This window comes from Triturus cristatus, chromosome 9 (assembly GCF_964204655.1).
Source record: "Triturus cristatus chromosome 9, aTriCri1.1, whole genome shotgun sequence".
NCBI classification, from domain to species: Eukaryota; Metazoa; Chordata; class Amphibia; order Caudata; family Salamandridae; genus Triturus; species Triturus cristatus.
The window spans coordinates 373228941-373244853 of record NC_140592.1 but is presented as its reverse complement, the minus strand read 5'-3'; the positions used below and the strand labels follow the sequence as shown (position 1 = coordinate 373244853).

General features: G+C 46.9%; 1 protein-coding gene across 1 annotated transcript in view; it reads right to left on the bottom strand.

Moving 5' to 3' along the window:
• TIMM50 (translocase of inner mitochondrial membrane 50) overlaps nucleotides 1-15913 on the bottom strand; it is a 264504-nt gene that overhangs the window by 48377 nt on the left and 200214 nt on the right. Inside the window, exon 8 of the mRNA XM_085625193.1 lies at nucleotides 15155-15253. Coding sequence (XP_085481319.1) covers nucleotides 15155-15253 — 99 coding nt within the window. The remainder of the gene's footprint in view (nucleotides 1-15154; nucleotides 15254-15913) is intronic.

The following is a 15913-nucleotide window of genomic DNA, read 5'->3' as shown; positions in this document are numbered from 1 at the left end:
AGTGAAGCTGCACCCCATGGTTATTGGCAGCACGTTCAATAAGAGCGTTGAAGGCTGCAGTATCCTCCGTGGGAGATGTTTTTGCCCCATAGAGTTGTGGGTCCTGTGCATCGAGAGGTGCACCTGGGTCTACTGGGTCGCCCCAAGTGTGATCAGGGTCCTGCTGGTCATCAGGGTCCATGTCTCCACGGTAGGGGATTTGGTCCTCCATGTAGTCCAACGCATCCGTGTCGGAGTGTGTGGGAGAGAATAACTGTGGTTCCTGGTAGGATGAGTGGAAAGGTTCATAAAGGGCAGGTTCTGATTCTACAGGCAGCTTCCTTTTTAGTGGGATCCTGAAAGGGTCCAACGGTGGTTCCGAAGTTATTCTCCGCTCGTGGAGAATCATTCTGCCAGTGTTGGCGTTGATGACATGTGCCGGAGACGTCTCGGCAGGTGTAATCGTGGACTGGGTGACCCGTGTCCTGAGTTGGAATATTTTCGGGATTGTGGACGGAGGCAAGCCAAAGGTAATGTTGGCTGGCACCGAAGAGGCTGCCGGAGCGTCGATCGGTCCGGAACCCGACGGGTCCTGGAGGGCAGTCTTGGTTTTGCTGCTTTGTGCCGCAAAGGGTCGCGTTTGGAGCGCCTTTGAGGCTTTTGCACCGACCAGGTTCGTAGAGGCAGCCGTGGACTTTTTCGGCGCCGGTGGTTCATCGAGTCGAGGTGTGGAAATGACCGTCGACGTTTTCGATGCGTGAGGCTTTGGTGTTGTCGAGGGAGCGATGCGAGACGTAGCAGGCAGTGCGGTCCTCGGTGTCGGTGGCGTCGGGAGTTGAGCAGGTTTGTTGGCGCCGAAGGCCTTTTTCCGTACGTCGACTCCGACGTCGCCCGCTTCAAGTTCGGCACCGAAGTCCCTCTTGGTGCGCTCGGTGCCGACGCGTTTTACTGGCGTCGAAGGCGTGGGAGGCCTCGATCCGACTAGCGCCACTTTCGGTTTCGGTTTCGTTTGAACCGGTGCAGCTTTCGGTTTCGGTTTTGTAGAAGTGAAACCAGCCGGTTTAGGCAGTAATGGCTGCCGCTTAATGTCCGAGGGCGGGGCCGAAGAACTGCGGGATGGGTCTCGGGTAAGGCCCGAAGGCGATCCCTCGACCGGAGCCATAGACTGTGGCACTGGGCTTTCTCCGGTCTGAACAGGTAGGCCTTGTTCATCATTGGAGCTACTCTCTTCGGCCCCTAAGGCCTCCTCGTCGTCTCCTACCTCGGTGTCGTCTTCACCTCTGTGGAAGAGTGATTCGTCGACTTCGTCCGATCCGGAGTCGTGTTCGGAAACGGGACTGGAGGGTAGGACTTCCAATTCTTCGACATCTTCGGCCTCGTTGAAGATGTCCGCTGGTGCCGGTGCCGCGTGCTGCGCTTCGAGTCTCGCCGCTCGTCGATTCCGTAGAGTCTTTTTGGAACGGAACCGGGCACAGGCCATGCATGTCGATTCGTCGTGGTCCGGCGAAAGGCATTTGTTGCACACCGGATGGACGTCGATGTGGGGGTACTTCGCATTGCACACCGGACACCTCTTGAATGGCGTCCTCGATTCCATCGTCGAAGTAGTCGATGGACAGGTAAATGCGAAAAAAGTCGGTCCTGAAAGTTAGTAAACTAACAAGGTGGTATCGAAAACCGATCGATAAACAGTACCGACGCGAACTAAAGGCCTTTTGGCCTCGAAATTTTTTTTTCCTAACTTGAGCTAAGATAGCACATCCGAACCCAATGGCGGAAAAAAACAATCTGAGGATGGAGGGGATGCCCATGCGCACTGTAGTCCAGGGGAGGAGTCACCTATCCAAGGATACTTCGAAGACTCTTCCAGGACAACAACGTGCAAACATCCGGACCCAACACTAGGCGGCGATCTATGCACAGATATGAATTCAGCAGCCCACATGTCTCGAACATTATTTTATGTTTAACATGTACATAGGTCACTGTATAAATAAATACATTTATCATAACTATTTATGTACAATTGCTTCACTATTGAATTACAAAAACAAATACATTCGCTCAAAGTTCAGCAACCCCTGAAAGTCTGAGTTTATTAAATACAACTTAAATCTACATATATTACCTTCCTTATACATATATACCTTCCATGTACTTATGTATCTTTAGATGTATTACTTTACTTCTAATTCAGCATCTCAAATGCACTACCCTACATCTCACCCTACATCTCTCGCAATATATCATCTACTTCCACGCGGAGTCATCCCAAACCCCATTCTACTGCTATGATCCACAAATTAACCCTTTCTAGACTCTTCCCTCCTCTCCTCCTGTTCATCATCTCAAACCTTTTTTACTATTCAGATCTCTCAAACCAGCCTTTCTAAACCCTTACCCCTGACCCTTCGCCCTACACCTCCCCTTTCCTTATCCCAGACCTCCTGGTAGTGCTATGATCTCTAAAAACACTTTCTACACCCTTCCATCTATCCCTCCACCATCCATTTCAATCCAACTAATGGACCCACATGTCCACCACTAAAATTAATTTAATATTTCCCTACACTTATTCCCCACCAATCCTGTTTGGGTTCTGGAGTAGCGTACTACTTCCTGAAAAGCGCTTCAACACCTCATTAGGGGTAGCAAGAGCTATATAAACACAAACCCTTCCCTCTTCCATCCCTCCACTATCCCTTTTCAATCTAAATAAACTCACATGTCCACCGATCACATTAATTTAATATCTCCCTATACTAATTCAGATCTAATCCTTTTTGGGTTCCAGAGTAGCGTGCTACTCGCCGAAAAGCGCTTTGACGCCTTGTCAGGGGTATTAAGCTCTATATAAATACAATCACTAATACTTCTGCCTTACTCATTCATGTTTAGTAACATGTGAGAAGTTGGCCTGGTATATGCTGTCCACTAGTTATAGTGGGCACCTTGTACCAGTCCAAACAACCCTTATTGATGAATAGGTTTAAGACAACCTTTATTGAAAGCTATCCTAGTGATAGCCATGGAGAGCAGCCTTCAGGCTAAGTCTTGAAGGAGTGTAAAGCAGCTTGGTTTACCCGATTATAACCTCTTGAATAACTAAATGAAAGGAGAACCACACAAGGTATATATATAAAATATATGTTTTTATTTCTAAACACGCTCTACTAACCTCTTTATGAAGTTAAGAGAGCAAGGCACACAATAATACAGTTATTAAACGACAGTAAATAGCACAATATAACAATGGGCCCCAGGGGAAGACCAAACCATATATTAAGAAAGTGGTATGAGAACCACCACTTGTCTTGACACAGTGCCTAGAGCAGGTAGAATCACCGGGACCCCAAGGAACCACCCAAGGTAGTGACACAGGAGACCCACGGGGGATGTGTGCAGTGTGAGAACACAGCCGCGAGCCCCGTACAATTAAATAGGAAAGTCACGGTTGTAATTTTAAAGAATAAGGACACTTAGGAGAGGACCCCTTTAGACTTAGAGGGTTCAAGGGCCAGCAACCACAGGAGCACCGGAGTACACGTGTTACCTCACCCAGGGAAGCCAAGTGCATAGGTGTCAAATGGTGTCAGGAATCGTCATTGGTTTCAATGGCGATGGGCTGCAAAGTGCTGCTGCTGTGGAAAGGAGACGTGTCCGGTGTGATCCAAGTCTGGATGGAAGATGTGAAGAACCTGAAGGCAGAGGGGACGGAGTCTGGGTCACTTGCCAGTGACCAGGGGCACGATAGACGAATGCCCACCGATGTCGGGTGTTTCAGGTTCAAAGAGGTGACGCTTGACTCCACTGCCACTGGGACCAGGAGGCGTGGACGACTACCACAGTCCGCAGGTGAGCTGTCCCACGAAGGGTGTTGAGTGCTTTGGGGAGGGGAGGGGAGGGGGGGGGACAGTTTCTGGCTTGGAGACCAACAAGCCTTGGCAACAGCAACCCACGCAGTGGAAGAAAAATGGCTTCGATGTGGACCAGCAAGGTCCTGTGGACTCCCAAAGCGATGGAGAGTCAGGGCACGTCTGGAGCAACCAGGTAAGCCCGTTGAAAGTCAAAGTACCCTTTTCAGGGAACCACAAGTCGACGGGCAAGGGATTGCGCAGGGACCTCAAGAGGAATAACTAGATACCAGCCCACGGGTCAATCGAGGAGTGTAGGCCAGCAATCTTCGGTGGAATCGCCACTCGGGGTCTGGACTACAAGTAGCCCAAAGCACAGCTTCAGAGATCGCCAAAAAGCATATGGTGCTGCAAATGGTCGCGGTGTCCAGGGGTTCGGGTTGCACGGTCCCCACGATGGCTTTGGATCTCAGGATTGCTGAGAGCATGGATCGGCCTCGGGGAGGCTTGGAAACCCACCTCCTGTGTTGCAAAATCGTAGGTGTCCTTCGGGAGCAGCGTCGATGCAAACCAGACAGATGTGACTTTGGTGCCTTTCTTGCAGGGGAATAACTCCTTTACTCCAAGGGAGATTCTTCGGTCATCCAACGTCGTGTAGATAGTAGAAGTTCTGGAATTCTGTAGCGGAGATTCGTCCAGGTAAATCTAAAGTCCTGCAGTCAGGGGTTCCTACCTTATACCCAAGGAAGGGGTGGGGAACTATGGGGACCCACCTATGGGAGGGTCAGGACAGAGGGTTTGTCCAGTTTTGTGCCAGAGCAGGTGATGAGTACCCCTGCAACGGGTTTGAGCTGGACTATGCACAGGGACACCAAATGTGCCTCCAGTGCAGACATCAAAGCACACCCACCCAGCCCCAATACACTAAAGCCTGTCTGGGAGGTGGTCACACCTCCCTGTGACAAGAAACCTATTGTCCAGGCCTCCCCTGCCGGAGTTTCATACAGCAGCAGGAGGGCAGGCTCGTGTCTGTGGCTGGCAGCATCCATTTTGTGATTCCTGGGTCTGTGAATCTGGTACCGGGTGTACCGGTGCTGTCATGTTTCTCCCTCTAGTAGGGTGGAATCATACCTTCCACACCAGTTACTGGTGTGGAGGTACGATTCCAAGGTGTTTGACACCAAACACGACATGTTTCCATGCAGCCATTCCAAAGTTAGCATTAACCGCAAGGTTATAATGCACTTAATAGTATATGGTCTGGCTGCATCACAAACAACCCCGGAATAAAGGTTCCAAAGGCTGCAGAGGGGCACTGCTCATGCATGGGCGCCCTCTCACATAAAACCCAGCACCCTGCCTTCAGGATTGATAAGGCCTGCCATAGGTGTGACTAATAGGTTAAATGGGCAGCGATATGGAGAGATATAGGGAACCTATATCTCAGTAAGGAGTGCATACACCACCTTACACAGGCTGCTGTAGCAGACCTGTTGTGTCATTTAAAATGGCTTGCCAGGGGTGGCACAATACATGCTGCAGCACCTGGTAGGCCTCTGGGGTACCTATGCCCTGGGTACATAGTATACCATATACTAGGGACATATAAGGGTACCCCAGAATCCAATCTGGAGTGTACCTTAAGTACATGCAATCAATTTAGAGAGGAAGCAGCTAGGCTGGGCCCTGAATAGCAGGGTCCCAGCCAGACTAAAGTCGAAAAACAGTGAAACATCAGCTAAAAGTGGGGGTAACCATAAGAAGCAGATCCTACTCTCCTACAACACATGACAAGTCACAATTCCCCTGAATTCTGGATAGAAAGACGTGTGAGCTTCTAAGATTACAGACCGTATGTCATCCTGAGCAAACCGCGAGCAATTCAAATTTTGGAAAAATTGAGACATCCAATCAGAGCCAAACACGCAGCGGTGTAGCTAGCCGTTGTGCCGCCCGTGGTGGTCCCTACATTTTCTGCTCGGCGGCCGAAGGGGAGGGTGCTGGCGATTACCACGACAGCTGCGGGTAAAAGGGGGGGGCCAAACCAACGCCACTGCCACCACGAAGAACGACTCCAGAAGGTCAGGTAAACAGTAGCTGCAGAATGAAAGATGAGCACATCCTATTATAAAAGCTCTACACATACAGGGAGAAGGATTCAATCAATCCATCAAAATACAACTTGTGTAACAAACTAATCCAAACAAAACTGGAAAGAGGTGAAATCTGGAAACCAGACGGATCTGTTGGATGGATTAAAAGCCTTGAAATAAAAAGGGGGGGGGCTGAGGTATCTATACATCTCTCGGACGGGGTCCAGTGCGACGGGAGGACGGAGTTGAGGCAAGTGAAGAAGAAAGGCATGTTAGCGGAGAAGGGAGAAACATTCCACAGTCGCCCCGCAATCCAGACTCCTAAATCTGGGAAAGATATTAATCCCGGCGCCTTGGTCAGACAAAGGAGGGAAGGAGGCGACGGGGGGATGAAACGACGGACCATGGGCTGTGATAAAAGGAAACATAGGGAATAGGACAATGGGGAGGGCGGAAGCAGCAAAGTGAATCACAACAGGATAGTTACTAAATAAGCAGAGGAAAAAGAAAAAAAAGCCCACTTGCATGAAACAAGATGCGCGGACGCGAGACACGCTCTGTGGGGGGGGGGGGGGGGGGGGAGGGGCGAGCAAGACAGAGGCAGAGCGAGGCACCCGTACTTGGGAGAGCGAGAGGAAAGCCAGATGGCGCCTCTGTTCGTGCCTGTGCGCGTAACCGCACACAGTATGCCAACCAAAAAGCTGTGGTAGGCTTTTTAAAGTCCACTCACTAAATGTCTTGCCAGAGCAGCGCATGCGCTGGCTCAGGCGAGACCTAAAAAAGAGAATTGCCTTACTCACATCACAGCACTAGATGTCACTACTACTACCTACTCCTACGAGAAAGATCGAATCTCTTTTTACCTACAACACCAACTCATCGCAATAAACATCTTCCCTTTCACACTCAACCCGAATACTCCAACTCTCTCTGCAAATGATTTTGTTGCACCCTTTGCCTCCAAGAGGGCAAAAAGTCCCCACATGTTGTTCTACTCTTCTCATCAGAACATGGTGTTATGCTTTGTGGTAGAGCTTTCTCATGATGTTACTTTCATTTTGCTTTGGGATCCACGCCACAAGACAAGCGTGCACACAACTCAATGAGTAGTTGCAGATGGTTGTGCACTTCTCCACACCCCAAGAGCAGTAGGGTGAAACAAAGGCAGGAGTAACCAAGGCATCACTAAGAAACTTGGTTATTGTAGTTTGGAGCACAGATATGGTAGTGGTGTTTGCAACATTTCAGTTTTCCTCTGACCCGTGGCAACTGGAATTCTGAATGCACAACTGTAACTGGAGTGGGGAAGTGAAAAGCACTGGCATCTGTATGCAGCTGGATTAGTTCAGGGGTGCGATAGAAGAACTAAACAGCATTGAGGGCTTGGACTGTTCTTCCTGTTTTTGCTCCATAAGACAATGACAGACTTCTGGACCTCCACTGCTCTTGCTAAAATTTATATCCACTCCATTTTATGTAGTTGGAGGTGGTGCTGAGCAGTGATTATGTGTCTCTATTTGGTCATTGGGGTATTGAAGGATTAGAAATGCTCCATCGGCTGTTTACTGGTCTTTGTGAAATTCAATGTTGTTGCAATAAGCTCTTGTAGGAAATACTTTGTACACCTCGGTGATGACAAGGAGAAGAGGTTGGAAGTTATTAGACACAGGATGGGGGAGCCCAAGCTTCTGACCCACCCCAGGAACTGAGGTTTTTTTCTTTGTTGGAGGGTGAGCAAGTAGGGGCTTGATGCTTAGACTGACTCAAGAAAATGGGTGTTCGAGAGCAGCACAGCACTAATTAGAGCACAATAACTCATAGAACGAATGGCTTTGGGGCTCATGCAAGAGGGCTTAACCTGTCCATTTAATATGCTATGCCATACCAACTGTTGGATGTCGATCTGGGCACCAGCAATGCTGACCTCAACATTTTTGCAAATAATTCAATCATTGTAAATATCTGAAATTGTTCTATAAGAATGTTTTTTTTTTAACTTCATTTTTCAGTTTACATGTTGCAAATACAGAAAAAACAAATTGGCATCAGATCATCGTATGTAGGCATATAGTTGAATAGGAATGTTTTGTTAATGCATCTTAGATTTGTTGGGAACACTGTTTATGATGGTCTTACAGTGTTTGCAAAATAAAATATTATAAACTTTTTTAGCACAATCTTTAAGGATGTGATTACTTTTGGGGAGAGCACATAGTTCTCAGTCCTGTCAGTCCACAGCTTAAAGGAGGCATAGCGTTAGGGATCCCCTCAAAATAGCCAACTCTCACTAGAAGGGGGAGGCAATTCTAAACATCAGTTGAAACAAGCATTGGCATAGCCAATGGGTCTCGCCTTGGGGCCTTATAAGCGTTTAGCCAGAGCTACTGACTTTGCCAATGTCTTTAAGCTGTGCTGTAGAGAAGTGTGGCTGCTGTGCAGCTTGCTGAAAAGATTAATGAAAAAGTGTCAAAAGCATTTTTGTTACCTTATATATGACCAAGTAGGCACTATGTACAACTGAACGACCATATTAAAAAAAGTATTTACAATAAAAAATGTCCTCAGTTTTCTTTTGTTCTTGCAATGCTGGCAACTTGTTTCTGCCTATTCCAATGGTTGTTTGTTAAAGCTTTTTTTTAAGGGGGCATAAACAATTGGAGGGTGAAGGTTGGGAACTAGTACCTGTATTATAACACTAGCAGCAGCCAGACGCTAGGGGAGAATCAACAGATGCCAGATTCCGAGAGCAGGCTGAGGTGGTGCTGAGGGATGCTGAGGTGGTGACTGGTGTGGAGAGGATGCTGATGTGGTGGTGTACTAGTGCAAAGGCGATGCTGAGTGATACTGATGTGGTGCTGAGTGATGCTGTGGTGGTGCTGAGTGATGCTGTGGTGGCCCTGAGTGAGGCTGTGGTGGCCCTGAGTTCGTTACACTGTGCTTAAAAACTGTTGTGTAAGGGGAGCTGATTTTCGTGTGAAGCGCTATAATGCCTTTGGTTCAAGTTTGCGTTATAATTATGCGGGACAGGCAAGCGGGTGTGGCCTAATGTAATCGGACAAGATCAGATGAAAGCACTATGTATTCACAGCTCAGGGAGCGCTTCTTCTTATGACAAATCTCCTAATATCACACCCGCTGCGGCTAGTGCTGCGGATGTTAGAACTGGGTAACTAGGTTAGAATCTCGGCTCAGGCGCAGCATCTTGTGATTCCGTGCAAATCGCTTTGTTACACTGTGTTTAAAAACTGTTGTGTAAGGGGAGCTGATTTCCGTGTGAAGTGCTATAATGCCCTTGGTTCAAGTTTGCGCTATAATTATGCCGGACAGGCAAGTGGGTGTGGCCTAATGTAATGTAATCTGACAATATCCGGTGAAAGCACTAAGCCCAGGAGTTGTGTGCGTGCGCGCTAAAATTAAATTAAAAAAAAAAACACGTGAGTGGTGCGCGGCGGCACAAGTGAAAGCAGCTGCAGCGTTCCGTGAGCGAGAGGAAAGCCAGATGGCGCAACCAGATGGCGGCTGTGCACGTGCCCGCGCGCGTTACCGCAAGCTTTAGGCCACAAGCAAAAGCTTGTGGTCGGATTTCTGAAGCCCACTCACTAAATGTCTCGCCAGACCAGCGCATGCGTTGGCTCAGGAGAGACCTAAAAAACACCAGAGCGGTGCGCGCGCGGCAAAAGTGAAAGCAGCTGCAGCGTCCCGCGAGTGAAGGGTGCCCGCGAGCGAGAGAGGAAAGGCAGATGGCGGCTGTGCACATGCCCACGCGCGTAACCTCAAGCTTTTGGCCACAAGCAAAAGCTTGTGGTCGGATTTCTGAAGCTCACTCACTAAATATCTCGCCAGACCAGCGCATGCGCTGGCTCAGGCAAGACCTAAAAAGCGGTAAGATCCTAGTGTGCTTTTAAGGTGAAAGCAGTGGACAAGATTCCTGTAGGCTCTTTGTGATCACAGGAAGGATGCAAACTTAACGGACAAATAATGGAAGTGTGCAGAGCTTACTGTTATAATCATAGCAGGAAATGGCCAAGTTCAGCATTCTAAGAACAGTCTTCCAGAACCCTACACACGCTATGATAGTGGACAAGGCCCCTTTCCATGGCCGATGAATTAGCTCAGCGGGGGCGTTGGGGAGAAAATGTTCAGAGTTCAGGCAAAGGAGTACTGGCTGAGGGTAGTAAATCGATAGTGTCTTCTATACAGGGGTATTATGGATATTGACCTTGGGTTAGGAAACACTTTATTTAGTGGAGCACCCCCTAGATGAAATTGTGCGCTGCCTTGGGTTGTCGTAGGTTTTCTATGCTGATGACACCCAGCTGTGATTTCAATCTCCCCCGACCCCCAGCTCTAGTCCGCTCAGTCTGGCCCTATGCCTTCAGGAAGTAGCCAGATGGATGGCTAACCGTAAGCTGAAGCACAACGAAGACAAGACTGATGTTATGCTATTGGGTAACAATTTCTATAAGAAAATCCCACTCCCTGTGCTGCACTGTCTGGATATGTTCCCCATGCCCAAATGTGTGATAAAGAGTCTTGGAAAGTGGCTGGATTTTTGGCCTCACAATGGAGCACCAAGCCAAAAAGCTTGCTGCAAATTGCTTTGGTGTCCTGAGACTTAAGAAATGTTCGCAATCTTTTTCCTTTTTTAGCTAGAAGATTAATCGTCCAGGCTCTCATTTCATGCCTAGATTATGGTAATGCTCTATACCTCGGATTGTACCAATATGTAATCAAAAGGCTGCAGGTCATTCGCAATGCTTCTGCGTGGCTCCTTATGAACCTTTCAAGGCACCAATCTGCAAAAAAGGCCCTGAAAGATCTTCACTGGCTCCCAGTGGAGCAGTGAGTGCAATTGAAGGCCTTATGCGTTCTGCACAGATCATTTCATAAGAGAGACCCTCTTCAGCTAAGATCGCCAGCTTCCCCATACATTCCTGGGAGGTTGCTTTGATCCTTTTCGGCACACTTACTATAAGTTCCTAAGACCAGTAGATCTCGTTGGGAGGCTGTTCATAGTCTCACCTGGCCCCCAAGCTTTGGAGGACTCTCCGACTTGAATTACCAATGAATCCATAAGGCCCTGAAAACCTGGCTGTACAGTAACTAGTTTTCTCTTGGCGGTGAGCTGGCTATAATGAGGATTGTTATAGTGTTGATAAGTCTTCAGGTAGCTATGCGATTTACAAGACTCTCAGAATAGAAAAGAATAGCACAGTGGTTACAACTCAAAGCATCGATGAAACTGTCCTTATCTGCGATGCTTTAGATAATGGGCACTGTGGGAATAGCTCAATTATGTTGCTTTACTAGCTTTTTAATTATAATTAACAATCCTTTATGGGCTCCAGAGTAGCATGCTACTCGCTGAAAAAGCGCTTCAACACCTCATCAACGGTAGCAAACGCTATATAAATGCAAACCGTTTGCCTCTACTTTCCCTCCACTATTCTTCTCAATCCAAATAACTGACTAAGATACCTACCACTCAAATTACTTTCATATTTCACTATACTAATTCACCACTAATCCTTTATGGGTTCCGGAGTAGCAAGCTACTCGCCAAAGAAGCGCTTTGACGCCTCGTCAGGGATAGTAAGAGCTATATAAATGCAATTACAATAAAGGTGCAACATTAAAATTGTTACTGTGCTCCACATACAAGAGTATCATGGAACTTGACCTGTCTATATTGCTTTACATATGGGGACAGTGAAAACTGGAATAGCTATTGCACCTTACATACTGGGGCATACAGAAAAGTGGATGGCCTTGTTGCATTACATATGAGAGCTGGGAATTTTTTTTTACGATTATGGTATATACATGTTGCCCATTGTCGAAGCTGGCCTTGCTACGGCGTTTTACATACTGGAACATTGTGGAAACTGCCCTAGCAGTGGTGCTCAACATGCTGATGTAATGTGAAAACGTGCACAGCAACAGTGTGTTAGATACCAGGGTACGACTGAAAACAGGTGTGGGCCATGGTAGTTTACATAATAGAGCACAGTGACAAGTAACCCAGCTTTGGTCCCTTCCTCGCGGGTGAATTTAAATATTTCATTGGTTGTCCTTCAGTACTGCCCAATGTTTCAAGTCAATGTATTTGATGACGAGTGCTGTAAATTACAGTTTGGCCCCACTGGAAAATAAACAGTTCTGTGAGGGGGATGGTGGGGGTTGGAAGGGTCATCCACCAAATTTCACCTCAGAGCTTATTTGGTACATTTAGAACTAGTATTTAGAAAAATGCAGGGAAGTTCTGCGTTCACATTTTAAAATAACTTTGCTTCTGAACCATGTCTAAAAACTAGGTTTCCAGGCCATAATATTTTGGGTAAACGTGCTGAATGACACCATGCTTTAAACATTTCTTGGAGGGGTTACACTTAGGGTCCTCCGATTGGTATTTATGAAAACAAGCATTGGCATAGCCAATAGGTCTCGCCTTTGGGACCTTATAAGTATTTAGTTATGCAGCACAACATCATTGGTACAACAACATCAACTGTTGCATGGCTAAACACTTATAAGGTCCCAAAGAAGAGAACTATTGGCTATGCCAATGCTGGTTTATTTTGTATCCCATTTTTCATAACTGTAAACCGGGTATTCTGACTATTGCAGGCTCATTTTGATCTGCACAGTGTATTTTAGTACGTAAATAACTATTTTTCTTATTCTTCCTCGTATAAGTCCTAACAATCTGTGGTGGTAATGCCCTATTTTGCCATCTGCGGAAAGGTTTGTTTTCTGTGAAAGGGACATCGTAACCTGTAAACCTGGATACCCACATGTCTGGGACTAGGGCCTGAAGTTTCACAACGTGTTTTCTTCCCCTTTCCCTAATTCCCTGCGTGTTTTATTTTTACAACTCTTTACTCTTTTTCTAGGCTTTTCGATTAAAACCAGATTGTAAATGAATAGACAGTCTGCATCACTTGATGGAGGCCTTTCGAATGAGTTCACAGATTGTGCGGACACTGATTTGCAAGTCCACTTCCACCCCCTGTGCAAGGAGTAAGGCCCTCTGATTGGCAGGTTTACCCCACTAGTGGTTTCCATCAAGCACTATTCACAAGCGCGCCTCATATTCACTGCAGCGCCTAGAGGGGATTGATTTAGCGCATATTGTGCTTATGGGGCAATGCCAGATAAAATTGGTATAGCGCTTCATACAAATGTTGACGTCCTGAGCGCTTTTCAAGCGACGCTAGAGGCTGTGTGTTTGTTGTGCTTGGCTGGTAGAGTAGGCGCTTATTGTTGCCTGTGTGGTAGGCGTTGGTTGTGTAGTAGTGAGTTTCAGAGGGGCGCTAGCGCTACAATCATGTTGTGGTGAACTTTTAGCCACACTGAAGCGTGTTGTGATGCGGAAGCGTAGGAAACAGCCACACTTTCAGAAACATACAACCAGGCCTCTGTCAGAGCGGGGCACGTGTATTGAAGCTGCCAGCCCTTTACTGCCCTCCCTTACATCAGCTAAGCTAGCTCAGCGGGTTGAGCACCTGCTGCAACGCAAAAAATAACCACGTCTGTGCTTTATTCAGGGTTTAATGTAATTCTCAGCGTGACATTTTCCGGCCTGCCCCAGGCTGCGAAAGCTTTAACCTGACTTGAAAGCATGTCCTCTCCCAGTTAATGACTTCGCTCAGTACTAAATTAGATTTGGGACCTCTGGAGTCGTTTTCTTGGTCTCTTCGGAACAGTTGTTTTGTAGTTATCTAGGCTGCTGACTCATCTCCAATCTGAACCTTATCGGAACATGCGATTGCCTTATCTTTACAAGAACTCTGCACGGACCGTAGCAGCAACATAGGAAACGGAGGCAAGCCCGGGTGGGGGAGGGGCTTGGGGCCCAGTGCTGCCAGAGCTTGTGTTCGTGGGCAGAGCCTGCTCGTAACTGGAGTGGGGGAATGTGTGAGGAGATTGTGATTGTATTTGCATTTATATAGCGCTTACTACCCCTGAGGAGGCGACGGAAGAAAAGTCGCGCTTCAAGTGCCATTTTTTTTTATAATTTACAAATAAACGTACTTGTTATCTGTAGTTTGTATAGTGTGCGTGTCACCCGTTGAAGTTTTTGACACTTAGTTATTTTTTTGAGACTGTCACGACAGGAGGGGGAGAAAATACGCAAGAGCACGAGTGCGCAAGGGTGAACGGGGGGGCTATCCGAAAATTGTATTTGTTTCGTGTGATAACATTGTGTCACCATTCAATAACTTTAGAACAATATAAAACTATCACAAGCATTGGCATAGCCAATAGGTCTCGCTTTTGGGACCTTATAAGTATTTAGTTATGCAACTGTTGCATAGCTAAACACTTATAAGGTCCCAAAGGCGAGACCTATTGGCTATGCCAATGCTTGTTTTCTTTCTAATCGCGGCACTGGTGCTTTACTTTTAACATTAAAAGTAAAACGCGGGTGCCGCGATTATAGCAAAAGTCAAGAAATAGATGTTTGTTTCTATATCTTTACTTTTGCTATAATCGCGGCACCGGCGCTTTACTTTTAATGTTAAAAGTAAAGCACTGGTGCCGCGATTAGCAAGCTAAAAATGCTACCGCCGGCCACAGCTTGCAGTGCATGTGCGCGAGTGGTGCGCGCGCAGCAGTAATCACGCCATATGGCGCCTCTGCTGAAGCGCGCACCCGCGCATATGCACTGCAAGCTGTAGCCGGTGGTAGCATTTTTAAAGCCCTTACTAAAGTCTCTCCGAGCAGCGCATGCGGGCTGACTCAGCGAGACCTAAAAAACTGCTGGGTTGTGGCTTGTGAGCTTCTTCACCCTGCCAATCAGTATTCAGCAAAGCATCTCTTAAATGTGGTAAATTAGGTAAACTAATCCTCTACAAAATCATTAATACAGGCTCACAGGGAGGGAATCCTGGATTATGGTCGCTTCTTAAATAATTTGCTCCGAATCGACCCTCATGTACAAACAAAACGAACAAGGAAATGCATGTTTTCCTTGCTTAGAGAAATGAACCAGGTGTGGTGTCAAAGTGTGTTAGGCAGACCAAGGGATAAGGGAGAGGGCTTTGAAAGATCTTCAAATTTCACTCTAAAACCTGCTGACACTGTTCTGGGTCCTATAGGGTAATTCACAGAGCAATACAAGTGATTACATTGATCATCATATACCAAAACGGTACGTGAACGCCAAGAAAACTGGATAGGGAGCTGCAATGGAGGAGGTTTCCGTGGAGCTGTAGCATTAAATACCTTTACATGATGGCCATCTGTGTAGCGAGTGGCATCCCGGAAGAGGCGATAAGAGACAAATCCATGAGGGTCCACACTATCAATGAGAGGGAAGGCAGTCTGTAAAGGAAGAAAATATATGGTGAGATAAAAGAAAGAAGTGGTGCATGGAAGAATAAAAGAAGGAAGTAACAGATTGGAAATAGAAGAGGGAACAAATGTGTCTGAAGGTGACCAACGGAATAATCTGAAATTAATTTTTAAAAAAAGAAAAGAAGCTAAAGGAGGTAGCAAACCAAGCCTATTATAAAAGCAAACTTTGTCAATTTGCATAAACAGGATACTAAGAAAATCATGCATTGGCATCATGTTTAAAAGTACATTCATGGTCATTAGGTACACTGACTTCAATAACTAAGGGGCTCAGCTTCTCCTGGAGGAGGGTTCAGCATTTAAATGTAATTGGTATTCTAGCACCCAGAGGGCTGCATTACGACACCCTGTAACTTAGGGACCAGCAAGAGCAGGTTGGAGGAACTCTAGGAGCTTCATGATACCAAAAGGGTTCCGCCACTTTAGCTGTGCAGAAATATTAGGGCCCAGTCCCTATACAAATTCTGGCGCAACAAGAGCAGACCACTGTGAATTTAATAGCATGGACGATCTAGAAGTTGTTCTGTAGTCCTCAGAGATCTGGGGGTACGAGGGAGCAGGAAATGGTACAACCCAAGTAATGAAGGAAGCAGAAGGCTGTTGCACAAGTTACTTACTTGTGTAACG